The sequence below is a fragment of the Arachis hypogaea genome, chromosome 1, assembly GCF_003086295.3.
Source record: "Arachis hypogaea cultivar Tifrunner chromosome 1, arahy.Tifrunner.gnm2.J5K5, whole genome shotgun sequence".
Taxonomy (NCBI): Eukaryota; Viridiplantae; Streptophyta; class Magnoliopsida; order Fabales; family Fabaceae; genus Arachis; species Arachis hypogaea.
In genome coordinates, this window is record NC_092036.1 from 104,473,380 (window position 1) to 104,488,150 (window position 14,771).

The 14,771-nt window shown below is 31.7% G+C and overlaps 3 protein-coding genes across 3 annotated transcripts; 2 read left to right on the plus strand and 1 right to left on the minus strand.

The window, feature by feature from the left end:
• Nucleotides 1-2,005: 2,005 nt before the first annotated feature.
• Nucleotides 2,006-2,811, plus strand: LOC112706359 (uncharacterized). Its single transcript, XM_025757627.3, has one exon. It carries the CDS (start codon nucleotides 2,033-2,035, stop codon nucleotides 2,750-2,752), a length of 720 nt encoding a protein of 239 aa, XP_025613412.1. The 5' UTR covers nucleotides 2,006-2,032; the 3' UTR covers nucleotides 2,753-2,811.
• On the minus strand, nucleotides 2,052-3,763 carry LOC112706367 (TPD1 protein homolog 1). The gene is made up of 3 exons (XM_025757640.3): nucleotides 3,609-3,763; nucleotides 3,440-3,538; nucleotides 2,052-3,356 (listed from the first exon to the last, which is right to left on the minus strand). Exons 1-3 carry the CDS (start codon nucleotides 3,685-3,687, stop codon nucleotides 3,016-3,018), a joined length of 519 nt encoding a protein of 172 aa, XP_025613425.1. The 5' UTR covers nucleotides 3,688-3,763; the 3' UTR covers nucleotides 2,052-3,015.
• A 9,357-nt stretch (nucleotides 3,764-13,120) lies between these two features.
• On the plus strand, nucleotides 13,121-14,581 carry LOC112706375 (two pore potassium channel a). Its single transcript, XM_025757652.2, has 2 exons — nucleotides 13,121-14,315; nucleotides 14,396-14,581. Exons 1-2 carry the CDS (start codon nucleotides 13,282-13,284, stop codon nucleotides 14,529-14,531), a joined length of 1,170 nt encoding a protein of 389 aa, XP_025613437.1. The 5' UTR covers nucleotides 13,121-13,281; the 3' UTR covers nucleotides 14,532-14,581.
• Nucleotides 14,582-14,771: the final 190 nt, after the last annotated feature.

The following is a 14,771-nucleotide window of genomic DNA, read 5'->3' on the forward strand; positions in this document are numbered from 1 at the left end:
CGTACAAGATTTTGGACATTGGATTAACTAATGGATTGATGACATCAATAAAATCATTTTTTTAATCCGTCCTAAAGTCAAGTTCCTAATATGTAAACAAAATAGTCAGATACAGCCTGTTTTGTAAAGATAGTGCTTGATTTTTTTATGTTTGATGTAGCAAACATAGTTTATTTGAGAAGTGTTTGTTGATTCCATTAGGGATCTCCCAGTTAAAGTCATACATGTTGCATGCTTCCCTGCATTCCCTTGTAGCTTAGAAGCTCCAAGTGCATATCTTTCTCATTTATGTTAATATCTTAACCCTCTTTCCTGCTAGTGCTAGTTGATGAAGGTTCCCTATTAAAGACAACTTCCATGGCCCTGGTGGCACCTTATTCTTTGCATTCATTTTCTTTCTATAATACCATCTTTTTTCTTGACAGAAAGAATAAGAAGATGATTTCCTGTGCTCTGATTTTTTATTTTTATTACAATCAAAGAGCACTACCAAAGTGTTTCAAAGAAAGGGGGTTATCCTGACGTAGGTCTGCTTATGGCCTAGATCAACTTAAGTTTAATGGACTCTCTATCGAACTACTAAAAAAAATTGAAAGTATCAAGAAATGAAACCTTATACACCTTAAAGTTCATAAGATAGGCCGAAAAGAGAATTTTTTTGAGGTCCCTTTACTCATTATGCATAGCATTGAATAGAGTGGGTATTCACCTTATCAATATCTCAAATCAATGATGGATTCTACTGGACGTTTCAACCCTTTGTCAGACTATTATTCTCTTGTTTTGTTCCCTAAAGTGGAGTAAGACATCGATTTCTCAAAAAGATCAACTCTTTTAATTACATGATGGACTCCTTTGAAACCAAGGAGGAAGAATATTGGTACTCCACGGAAAGAATGAGAAATTTTGTTGTTGAGACTTAATGAGAACACTTCTCTATCTTCTGGCTTCCGCATACTCAGTTCCAATAAAATGAAAAAAAAAAGATTAATTAAGAAAAGATATTGCCAATTGCATATAAAATTCTGATGTGGTAAACGAAATAATTTTATAACTAATGTTTAACTTTAGAGCAACAGTTCTAATAATTATAGGAAGTGCTTACTTGATCGCATACGGTGATGCAAAATTTTAATGGCCATTTGATTTCGACAGATGCGATAGCTATTATAATTTATTATTTTTGACTATTAGTTCGTGATCAATACTTAAAACTTAAAAGTACGGTGCTTAAAAGTATGAGATAACATATATTATTAAATTATTAAATTAAAAGTATTAGACCTAACATTTTTATTTTACTTTTTTTATATGCCAATTCAACATTTGTCAGTTCAAGACACCATAAGTCATAACGATCCATCATTTTTTTTCAAAAGAACAAAAAGGGGATTGTCATAAAAATAAAATATTTTTATTTTAAAATTTGATTATTTTATTCACAGTAGATTTTTTGTGAGATTTGTTTTTTGAATTACCAAAAAAAATGTATAAATAGAAATGATAAAAGAAATTTAGAGATCTGATTTTTGCATGTATCTTTCTTAGAAATCGAATTTTAGTATTTTACTCTCATCTTTTGTAACGCTCTATTTTTTTTAACGGGGCACAATACCTAAAAGAGAAAGATTACAAAGCCACACTATCCACAGGGTATTACCGCTGTACAACCCTTTTTACATCATCATAGATAAGGTAAATATTTTTGTCGATTTTTATCGTCCATATATGTTGTCACCATCTGAACCTTTTTTGAAGTTTTTGGTGGTTTAATTTTTTTCTCCAAAAGTTATTTTTAATTTCAATTAGGATCCTAACCTATATATTTATTTTTGGTCATGTAACCTAATTATTGTTAAGGCGAGCCCAGAAGAATCTTCAAACTACAAAATCTTAAATGTTGGGAGCCCTTAAAATGTAAGGCCCAACATTTCAAGATATGCATGGCAAAAAGTGGGCAATTAAGCCCAGCATGGGGTGTGCTAAAAAAATAAAAATAGGCGGATAACATAGCGCTACACATGGATGATGGATGCCAAGATATGGGAATTGGGAAGATAAGATACGGATATCTAAAGTCTCAGCAGATGTGCTTTGTATACAACAGAAGAGGAACGAGTATTGGTTTTGCACTAATTTTGGTGTGAGCTATCATAAGTTACTCAAGAAGATGTTGAAGAATCTGAGCCTGAGATCAGAACTTGACATTGCAAGGCCTTCCAATCCTTGTTTCTCAGAGCGTCATCATTTATTATTTGTGAAAGGCATCAAGCCAAACATAGTAGCATCGTCCTCTGGTACAGATTTGAAACTCAAACAGCACAGAGCTTCAAGACTAGCAGTGAGTCTGAGACAGAAAACTCCAATTACCCTTGACCGCACAAGCGTGGACGTGGTTCCAATTCCAAATGGCCGTTATTCCACTTGCAAGCTTGTGATCATGGGAGCTGCCGTTTCTGTGGGAATATTGGTGGTTATGAGTGGGCTGGATGGTCAGAGGGCGTGGGCTTTGGGCCCAGAAGGCCCACTTGTGGAGGAGTTCTGGGACAATGTGAGGAGATACGCGCTGTACGCGCTGACTGTGAGCACGGGTGCCATATACACCATCGTGCAGCCCATCCTGGAGCTCCTCAAGAACCCTATCTCTGCCATCCTCGTCATCGCCATCTTCGCTGCCTCCATCTTCATTGTTTCTCAAGTTCTTACTGCCATGGTTGGTGTTTCCGACTTTACTTACAACTATGCCTACTAATAATTTTATGTATATTGTATTCCAAACTCCAATATTAATACTTTTCCTTTCGATTCTCACTCTCTTTATTATTAATAAAATAATAGAGCTATTTTATTTAGTAGGAAATAAGAAAGAAAAAAAATGTGCATTTTCCCATAAATAAATATAATACAATAAAGGTGGCAAAAACGGCTTGACAATTCGCTTGAAGATGTCTTTTATGGAACCATCTACATAGATTTCATGAACTGATCGAAAACATGAGAGTTGGCGAGTAGAGTCTATAAGCAAACGAGGGATGCAACGGTGAGAGGGTAGCGGAAAGTGTTGGCATACTGAAAGGAGATGGCTGTGGCAGGGGGAAGGGGCCGGCCATCATTGACAAGGCAATCATCATATCGGAGGCGGCGGAACAGTCTTGGGTTGATCAACCTGGCGGAGCTGAACCAGCCGCAGTGAAGCCTAATGTTGGCTATGCTGCAATCATTGCTGCACTTGTTCATTATTTGAACTGCATAGGAAGGTATCCCGCTTGGTAGAGGAGCCGCTTCCCCCGTATATATGGCTATGTCCTCCTTCGAGCATGCCTTCCCTATGCGGTTCATGTCCTCCACATCTACACCTTCAATTCATTTCATGGTTAACAACTTGCAACACAATATGGTTCAAATATCTCATCCAAAGTGTATGTGTATATATATATACCAGAGCCAGAAGTAGGCCTCTTCAAATGCTTCCTAGTTTTGATCATTGTTGTGTTTCTCTTTGAAAATAACATCTCATCCTCAAACACCTCATACCTCACTGCACCATGCATATATTGTTGCATTATTGTTATGTAACAGAATTGGAATGCACAAAGTAAAGGTGTTACCTAGCAGCACTGTTAAGGCAAAGGCCATGGATACCATGCAAATGCTTCGAGCTTTAGAACATTTGACCACAAACCCCATCCTGAATAAACAACAAACTTAGTTATTTGAGTAGTAGAAGAAATGAATATACTGCAAGTTTATATAGAATGAGATATAACATATAAATAATCCTTTTGCTAGGTTCCAAGGCAGGTTTTTTTTTTTTTTTTAAATCTTGGAAGCTACTACTAATAGCGCAGACCCTCATTTATAAGTTCAGTTCATGCTCAGAACTCGGAACCTCTAATTCCTCTGTTTCATTGCGTGCTGAACGTGTGCTTGCCCGGGCCTTAATTATGATATAATAAAAAGGGAACGACATGAAACTCAATTACCGCTTAAAATGAACAAAAAGGAGAAACATGGAACCTATATGCTTTTACTTTTCAAGATTATTTCCATGCAAGAATTGGCCATTCATTAAATATAGTTCTAGTTTCACTTTGAGAAGAGCATGAACCTGGAATTAAATATTGTTAATTCTTTGGCTCTCAGCATTCAGCAATGTAGTAAAGAAGTGGCAGTATAGTATAGCTTGTAATAGGGATGCACATAGGTATATGAAAATGAAGTGAATGCAGAGTGTAATTAGTAATTGCATGCACCGTGTGGATGAAACAAGAACTCAGAGCAGGGGAGAAAGTAGAGGCATGCCTAGTTGCTTTTGACAAGCGGCGTGGTGGTATGATACTAGTGATTTATTGACTTGTCTCACCCTATTCTTCATTGCTCATTTATTCCGATCCCCACCACACGAGCGTCCCTATATATGCTATGTGACTGCTTTTCAAACACACTGCACAACTCTCCTTTAGTTAATCTTGTGAAGAGCAATCCAAATTAAATACAACAGAACTCTTGATAAAGCTATTATACATTATTAATAGCGAAAGTCTCGCTAGCTAACATTTGGATAGTATTAAACATTTAACACTTTGTTACATTTAGGTTTTTTTTTAATTTGTGTATAAAAATATTAAGGGTGGTACTCCAATTAAAATTTTATAATTATGTTTATGTAATTTTTTTTATATTCTTGGATGATGAATTATAAAATTAAATTTTAATGTTATAAAAATATTTTTTTTATTTAAAGTATAACTAAATAAATAAATTATACTTTAATACAAAATATCTTTATAAAAAAATATTTTTAACAATTTTATTTGAATAATTTTTAAATATTAATACTGATTAATTAATATTTAAAAATAACAAAACTTATTAGCCTTTTAACATTATTATTATTATTATTATTATTATTATTATTATTATTATTATTATTTATTAACTATGTTACATGTATATTAAAAATAACTATATTTATATATAAATACACAGTTGGTGACTAATTTTGTCATACAAACAGTATTTGTGATTATTGATATATGATGATAGACTTAGACCCCTGCGGCCCTGCCATCTAATATGTTGTGTCAAACAGTATTTCACAGAAAAACTACAAAGTAATAACTCAAACTTTACCACGTACACCAACATAATATAAATAATTAATAAATTCAATAATAGCCAGACATCATGATGAATTTTTCCGCAAGACATTTATGCAATGCAGCCTTTTTTTTTCTCCTTTTTCTTTTTTTCTTTTCTGCTTCTTAGTAATTAGGGTAAATATTTTATTCGGTATCTGACATTAATAATTAGTAATTTTTTCTTTTTCAACCTCCCACCATACTCACTGGAAATTGGACCGCTAATTCCCATAACCGCCACCACCAACCGTAGTACCATACCCACCAACGCCACCACCAGCAGCTAGAACAGGGTATCCATAAGACGGCACCGAAGGCTGCATTCCATATCCGTTATCATGCCGACCGCCACTAGCATATCCAAAAAAATTCTAGCACCTTCTTCAGTCTTGTACATGAAGAACGCAAACCCTCTTGTTTTACTACTATTTTTATCAAATTCAAAAGGACCTTCTACTTCATCATATGCAAGAAAGTGGCCGCATATAGGAAAAGAACGAATTAGAAAAAGGAAGATGAGAAGAGGAAGGTTCAAGAGCCAAGGAGAAGAAGGGAGGAAGAAGGGGAAGAAGAAGAAGAGAAGAGAAGAAGAAGAGAAGAGAAGAAGAGAAGTTTTTTATGATTTTTTTTTTTTTGAGAGAATTTTTAGTCCCTTTAACATGACACATCAAGTTTTACTGGATACCTCAGATAAATCACCGTTTATCAATCGAGAACAGGAATTAATTTGTACAATTTTTTAGATGAATGAGACCTGGTTGAGATTTTAAGACGATCAAAGTCAGGATCAGATAGAGTGTAAGTAATGTTTGGTTAGTGAATTTACTCGAAGACCCAAAAGTAGTAAAATATGAGTGATCGTTTTGAATAAACTAAATTAGAAGCTACCAAAAAAATTTATTTAAAAAGAAACATATATAAATTGTTATTATTCGAGCTTACACATGAGGAAGTCAAAGTTTTAGGACGTGAATAAGATCGAGTGTTTTCTTCAAGCGCGTTAATTGGAGAAGAGAAGGTGCATGTACGTAATGTGTGTGGGGAGTGCTAGAAACTTCACAGAGCTTCTCTTTCTTTACAAATGATGAATTGATGTATATTGGTAACGCATCTTCGCCCATTCTTAGCTTTATGCATATGGGATTCCTTATCCAAACAGTACATAATATTATTATAACAAAACATGTATATGACCCACTTTTATTAATGTGGTTTGCTTCTAATGTTATTGTATGTTACCCGTATCATTAATAGTTTGATTTGAGAGTTCCACTTGTTCATACGTATCTTTTCTTCATATAATATAATAAATTAGATATGAGCCCAGGAAACTATGTTAAAGATTGTATAGAGAGAGAGCGCGAGGTGAGTGTGTTCATTTCACATAAATAATAATAGAAAGCAATAAGGAAAGATAAAGTGCTTAATAGATAGATGGATGAAAGAAGGCAGGATTATTATGAGAGTGAGAAGAAATTGAAGAGGTTATTGAGAAGAAGTGTGCAGTATGTTGTGTTGGTCTCTTTGTTTGCTTTGTTTGTTTGGTATTCTTCAGGGTTCTCCATACTGCCACAGTCTTTGAATGCTTACTTCTCAACGTTCCTTTTTTTCAATCTCACTCGCACCCTTCAAAGGAAATACATGTTCCTCCTCTGCAATGTCATTCTTGCTTTTCTTGCCAGCAACTCACTCTATGATGCGCCGCTAGTCAAAGGAGAATGTTATTATGAACAGGTATCATCATCAGAATTGTTATTAGCTAATCAAGATTATGAACCTTTGTTAGCAGAAACTGAGGAAGGAAAAGAACATGAAGAAGAAGGAGGAGGAGGGAAAGGAATTAATAGCGAAGAAGTGGTTGAAGTTGAACTTGAGGATGCAAGAAAGGAAGAAGAATTGGCGAATGCAGATGAACTGAACAGAAAGTTTGAAGAGTTCATAAGGAAAATGAAGGAGGAGATCAGGATTGAAGCTCAAACGCCCCCAATTGCAGTATAGTTATTAATTATTTCTCATATTCGTCCCATGTATGTGTTGCGATGAACAACTCTTTTTTCCTTTTATTACAATGTTACGTATATGTCAGTAAGCTCTTATTAATAACTAGTGTATAGTTTTCTTGGTTTTTATAACCACTTCGTGCTTCTTCTATAGTCTTTTCTTCGATCTTGCTCTTCTACCTCTCTCACTTGCTTTATTTACTTATTTACCACTTGCAACAGCTGAAGATCCATAGATAACAATCGAAGGGTGAAATGTATATATTATTAGCTAAGAGCATAAATTGGTATGCGTTCCAAGCATTCACAAACAGTAAGGTTGGGTTTGAAATGGAAATGGAGGCTAAGAGATAGATATAATAAGAATGGGTGTGAAAATTCTTTACTCAATGCAACATTTCCAATTCGTTTACGTGAGTGTCATTTTTTGTTATTATGTAAATCGTGATAGGTAACTACGATTTTCAATTTGTGCATAAACTGTAGGAGGCTGACACGGTTTATAATTAGAAAACGTTGTACATAAACCGCGGCTGCTTACCACGGATTATAAAGGAAAAATGCTACTAGAAACCGTGGTTGGTCACCATGCTACTAGTAAGTTCTTGCTGTGAGCATAAAACTTTATTGGCTGCCACGGTTTATGCTTAGAATAGTATAAATATATCATCCGCGTTTAAGTGTTTTAAGTGTAAACTTGCCTTATGAATACATGTGAGTATACAGCAAATTCATTGGTAAATTTACGTGTATACTCACATGTACTCACATGGCAAATTTACACTTAGAACACTTAACGCAAATTATGTATTTATACTACTGTAAGCATAAACCGTGGTTTTTTTTTTATTTGAAAATAAAAGGCTCAACACAATATAGTGGAGCAGCAGGAACAAAAGCCAAGATAAAAAAACGCAACAACATTAAGAAATAACCCTTTGTCATCTCCGGCATTGTCATCAACAACTAAAGGGGTCTACACCTTTCCACTCATTGTGGCTCAGCATAGTCATGTGAGTGATTTCTTCAACACCTTTGCTTAGATTCTGAAAAATCCTTTGATTCCTTTCCAACCAGATGTTCCAAACAATCGAACAGAAGCATCTCAATCGTTGCTCTCTATCCTCCCTCCTCCTCGGCCCCTCTGTCCAACACAGGAAATGTTCTCTCCATGAACCTGGAATAGCCCTTTGTTGGCCAAGAATCAATAACCAAGCGCTCCACACCTGCCAAGCAAATTCACAACATAGAAACAAGTGGTGCACATGTTCCTCATATTTATTACATAGAACACAGACGTTATTTTCCTGGTTAATGATCCCGAACCGGCTTAACCGTTCTTTTGTATTCACCCTACCTATTAGGACAAACCAGGCAAATAACTCTACTTTAGGTGGAACTTCCAGATGGTCTTTGTGAAGTTGTAGCTTGTCACCTCCTCCGGAAACAACGCCTCCTGCAAAACCTGAACACATGAGTTAGTTGAATAGACTCCTTGCCTATCATATTTCCATACTACTCTATCCTTTCTGTTAATTACTAATTTCACAGGTCTCAAAGCATCATGTAATTGTCCCAAAAGTCCCAACTCACATTGAAAGAGCTCTCTCCTCCATTGGAAGTTCCAGATCCATTCTAACCCATCCCAAAAACCACAATTCCTTGTCACAGATCCACATTGGTTTGAAACAGAGAAAAACCTGGGAAACCGCTCTTTTAGAGGCCCATAAAGCAACCATCTATCCTCCCAAAATCGCGTACGCCGTCCATCCCCAATCTCTATTGACAAGCCCGTAATCATCTTGTCCCTTATATGGTCATTTGTTATTTGTAGCTGGCAAATATCCTTCCACGGTCCTCCTCTAGTAGGTAGCACTTGAGTTGACAGCAGCTCATTAGGAATCAGATTATAGCAGGAGCAAACCACCTTCTTCCACAACGGACAGTCCTCCTTAGCAAACCGCCACCATCACTTAAACAACATAGTTGTGTTGCGAAGCATAGCATCCCCAACTCCCAATCCATCTAATTTCTTAGGGGTCTGCACCACTTCCCATCTTACTAATGCATGCCATTCCATTACAGCTTTTTTTCATAAAGTTTTATGACTAACTACGGTTTCTAATAGTATTTTTCCTTCTTAATCCGTGGTAAGCAGCCGCGGTTTATATACAACGTTTTCTAAGTGTAAACCGTGCTGGCCTCCTACGGTTTATGCACAAATTAAAACCGTAATTACCTACCACTGTTTACATAATAACCAAAAAGGACACTCACGTAAACAAATTGAAAATGTTAGATTTGAGTAAAGAATCTTCACATCTATTTTAAGGCGAAAGCTAGCGCACTCCAGATAAAGTAGGGAGTGCAGCACTCCTTAAAAGTTAACCTACTATCAAAAGTTATCAGGTAAATTTAATTTATTTATTATTGTTATTATTTTTTTTGTCATGGGCTGAACAAACAAACCAGCACTAACAAAAAGACTAATTCCTCTGTTACTCTGTTATTGTCGATGTGATGTCTTCAAATATTTTCACTGTTTTGTTTGATGGCAGGTGCTTCCACTATCGTTTTAGCTAGCTATAGATTTTGACGCTCTTGAATCCACCCTATTCCACTTCTACCATAAATGACCATCAAAGTCCGAAAAATTGCTGCCATAGAAAAGGAAGACGCATGTCTGTCGCCACTACTGGTTAGCTAACTCCAAACGCAAAACGGATTCTGTAGAAGAATCCCGGTTTTCATGAAGGCGCATGATTCTCAGATGACGACGCAGTCAAAGCACAATATGCATGGCAGTTACAACAAGTTCATTATCTTTTATTTCAAATTAACCTCAACGTGTACTTAATAGAATGAAAAATTAAAATACAATTATATTTAAACAATTATTTGTATTATTTTTTTATTAATTTATTCAAAAAATAATTAAATTCTGAAGCTAATTGGTATAAAATATTACAGATATAAAACTAAGAAAAATTTTTATTTGTATAAAAATGAGCCTAATAAATAATTATTCTATTTAATATATAATTAAGAGTATTTCTTTCTTTACCAACGAATTATAGTTCAAATGACATAATCTCTTTATATTCACCTAAGAATTGGTAAAAAAAAAATACTTCTTTCCTTTATTAACTTTTTTAAACATTAATTATTTATTTTACATACAATATAAAAATAAATGAATATAATATTTATTGAGTAGAAGCAATTACACAAAAAATTTTGTTGTCATAGTATTTGAACGAAAGAAAAGAAAATGTTATTTTAAGAAAAAATAATAATATATTTTTAATAATATTCTTAATACAAAAATAATAAATTTTAAATATTTTTTTAAATAATATATATTAACTAAAATAATATAATTATCTCAAATAATATATTATAAATATAGTAAAATAACATATTTCAATAAAAAATTGTTAATAAAAAATTATATAAATATTTTTTTACATGAATTTTTGTTTCGCACAAAATAAAATTATTATATGTTTATTTGCTTATTACGTTGTATAAATATTTTTTTAATTAAATTTATATAGTACTAAATCTTTTATCATTCTATTCATGTTTAATGTTTTAATTTTGTTTCACACAAAATAAAATTATATATATATATATATATAATACAAAATTTTTTATCATTGTATTTATATTTAATATTATAATTTTATTTCACATAAAACAAAATTTATTTAAATTTTAATATTATATATATATATAACACAATTTTTTTTATCATTGTGTTTATATTTAATATTATATTTTATTTCACACAAAACAAAATTTATTTAAATTTTAATATTATATACATAATATATATTTAATATTATTTTTTTTAAGATTCTAATATATCTTTTTTTGGATTTAGTACATGAATTTTTAACTTATTTTTTATGTATTATTTATTTTAATTTTAAAGTCCAATAACTTTTTTTTTTGTACAGACATATTGTTTTTAATATTTATATACTAATTTTTTATTTTGAATTTCATCCTAATATCTGAGACTTGCCAAAAAAATTTAAAATTTGTAAAAAAAATAATTAACCTGATTAACAGGTTACCTTTTTAAATCCAGATCATTCAAATAAAATATAATAAATAAAAAGTTTAGATTTAACAAATTCACAAGATGTGCATCACTCCATACTTAGCAAGGAGCGTTTAAGGATGAGCCCTGTTTTAATTGAGTAAATTGTCCTTAATTAATTTGGAATATTATGTTTAGTTTTTTTTAAGATAAATATAGAAATTAAATAATATATTTAAAATTTAAAAAATTAAATACGAATATTTTTTTTAAATATTATTAAAATTTTAATTTATATTTTTAAAGTTCTGGTCTTTATACTTTTATTTTTTAAAAGTAGACAAAAATTTTATATTTTAAAATTAAAATCTTTAACTATTGCATATAATAATGAGTCTCAACCTTTTAATTTCTAAAATCCACCAAAAGTTATTATTATTATGTTGTTGGTTGATATGTGGAAAATACTAGAAAGGACACGAATTCACAAGTTCACATTCGAATATTTAAGTGGGAATAAAGAACTAATAAAAAAATACACCAAAACGTATAAAAAATTAAGAAAGCACGTGCTGAGGTGCAAGTGTCCTCGCTCGCTGATCACAAAATAAATAAGTTTAAATGCTATTTGAAAATTTTTAAAAATAATTTTTTTAAACTTTTGATTATAAAAAATAATAATATTAATGTTTAGTATAATTTTTAAAATTAAACTACAGTTTTTTATAAAATTATTTTAAAATTTATAGAAAAATTAAAAAAATATTTTTTTTATAATAAAAAATTTTTATCGTATTTTTTTAAAATAAATAATTTTAAAATTAAAAATTTAAATATAAAATAATTTATTTATAAACTACTTTTAATATAATTATTTATTATTTAAAATTATTTTTTAAAAAAAACTTAATTAGTTATTTACCCAAACTCAACCTAAATGCTATGCATTATATCTAATCTCCATTGCTAATAATCTATTACAATATCAAAAGAAAAAAAAAAGACTCTTACGTTTGTTGTATTGAAAAACACATCTGAATTTAATAAGATTGTTAATTTAATTCACCAAACAGAATAGAAGAAAATGAATAAAAAAATAAAAATAAATTATATTTTTATAATTTGTTTTAGTTTATCACCAAATAGAATATAAGAATATAAAATTTGGTATTTTTATTCAAGAGTGTCTTATCTTATTCTATACTTCATATCTTGTCATATCCTGTTTTTAAAAACAAACATAGCCTTAGAGTTAGGAGTCACCTCTAGTTTATTTTCTTTTGATTCTGTTTAATTCATTTCTCTTTATTTTCTTTACACTTTCGTTATTTTTTTATTTCTTTCTTTATTTTTTATTTTATTTAAATTTTTTATTTTAGTAATCATTTAATTCGTATTTTTTATTTTGCTACTAATCTTTTGACTCAATATATTTTGACATTGTTGCTAAGTTATTTTCGGGTCGTGCCTGCTCTTTTTTATAAGAGTCGTATTTGTTCTTTGATATTTAAAATTTTGATACAAACTCGATTTGATATTTTGTCCAATTATGTAAAAATCGAGTGAAACAATTATAAATTATGATCTTCCTAAAATTAACTATAATATGTATACGTTAAAATAAATAATTAAATTTAATTATTAGTATAAAATATATATAAAAATATAAAATATATATTAAAAATAAATTAAATAACACATATTTATATACAAATATATAATGGTTGATTTTCATGACTAATTTTAATTTAGTATTTTTGACTAAAATATATTAATTCTTTATCCGTGTATATTATTAGTGGCGCGTGTTACCTTGGGTTGGATAGCTAATTAAAGGGGAAGAAACTTGGGAGTTTTTGAGGTGTTAAGATGTCCACTTGGAAGCATAAGAGACATTATTGCTTCTGGTCAGTGGTCACGTTGTTTAGTTTATGTGTGTGTTCAATTAATTGCTAGTTCTGCTAATTAATTTAATGAAAACAAGAAGAGTGAAATTCAGTTTCTTTAATAAGTCGATATACACAAGAAGCGACGTTCTCAGCAGGTAATAACTAAAACCACTACATGAATAATCTACTCTTGTCTTTCTTGTATGCCATTGGTGTCTGCCTTTGAAAATTCGTTGTATTTCATCAGGAATAATGAGGTAACATTAATATTGCATGAAAAATTAAAAATAATAAGTGTATATATTATATTATTATTGATGGGGATTGATGAGGCACAAGAGTCATTGCTTGCAAGAGATCATTATCATGAGAAAAGTGACCTCCAGAGAAGAAGGTCCACCAGGAATTATGGCACAGCTTCATCAGATTCATCGTCACAGACATTCAACAATCTCCAACAAAATAACAGTAATCATGTAGTTATAGTCCAAAATAATAATAATAATAATAATAATAACCCTTCAACAGAACAAGCAGAATTTCAATTGAAACCAGTGTTGTTGTGGCTAACAATGTACCTAGGTGGAGGTACCCTATGCTTCTATATGACAAGTAACCAAATTGAAGGTACAAAAACCAATCCCTTTCTTGATGCACTTTACTTGTGTGTTGTGACAATGACCACTGTGGGTTATGGAGATCTTGTCCCTAAAAGCACAGTGGCAAAACTACTTGCATGCTTCTACGTCTTCACCGGAATGGCCCTCGTTGGTTTGATTCTTAACAAAGCAGCAGATTACATTGTTGAGAAGCAAGAAATGTTGGTTGTTAAGGCCATGCACAAAGAGCTTGACAAAGAGTTTCAATCTAACAACAATAGCAACAAGGCCAAACACAAGTTCTTGGTTGCAATTTGCACCTTCTTGGTGCTTATTACAGTGGGAATGATTTTCCTATCTTGGGTTGAGGATCTTGATTTTGTGGATGCATTGTATTGTGTTTGTTCCACAGTGACAACTTTGGGTTATGGGGATAAGAGTTTTTCAACTGGAATTGGTCGTGCTTTTGCAGTGTTTTGGATATTGAGTAGCACCATTTGCTTAGCTCAATGTTTTGCATATCTTGCTGAAATGCACACTGATGAAAGACAAAGATCACTTGCCAAAATGATTCTTTCTAGGAAAATCTCACGTCCTGATCTTGAAGCTGCTGATCTTGATGGAGACAAATCTGTTAGGTAATGTATAATGCAATTATTGCACTACTATCATACGTGATGCTTATTAATCTCACACATTATATTGTTTCTCTTCTCAGTGCTGCAGAGTTTGTTGTATACAAGTTGAAGGAAATGGGAAAGATCAACGATGAAGATGTTTCCGATGTATTGGAATGGTTTAGAAAACTAGATGTAGATAAATCAGGAACTCTGACAGAAGCTGATATCATTTGAATTTTCAATACACTTTATATATTATTTCTCTCATATTTTGATTTGGAAAATGCTTGCATAACATACAACTGATTATTGGTTATGTACTAGAACTTTTACTTGTGGATTAATCATTTAGTGGAAAAGGGGCATTTTAGTCATTGAAATAAGCTTGTGTAAATGTAATCATCGGTTCTTGGCGAGTAAAATTCTGTTAAGTGTAATATTCACAATTAATTGATCTGTTATACTTTCAATAAC

Bases quoted from the DNA above. Each gene is read 5' to 3' on its own strand.
- LOC112706359 (XM_025757627.3), top strand. From the start codon at position 2,033: ATGCCAAGATATGGGAATTGGGAAGATAAGATACGGATATCTAAAGTC.
- LOC112706367 (XM_025757640.3), bottom strand. From the start codon at position 3,687: ATGGGGTTTGTGGTCAAATGTTCTAAAGCTCGAAGCATTTGCATGGTA. The intron at 3,539-3,608 runs GTAACACCTTTA...TGCATGGTGCAG, and splicing joins TGCCTTAACAGTGCTGCTAG to TGAGGTATGAGGTGTTTGAG. The intron at 3,357-3,439 runs GTATATATATAT...AATGAATTGAAG, and splicing joins GAGGCCTACTTCTGGCTCTG to GTGTAGATGTGGAGGACATG.
- LOC112706375 (XM_025757652.2), top strand. From the start codon at position 13,282: ATGCCATTGGTGTCTGCCTTTGAAAATTCGTTGTATTTCATCAGGAAT. The intron at 14,316-14,395 runs GTAATGTATAAT...TTCTCTTCTCAG, and splicing joins GATGGAGACAAATCTGTTAG to TGCTGCAGAGTTTGTTGTAT.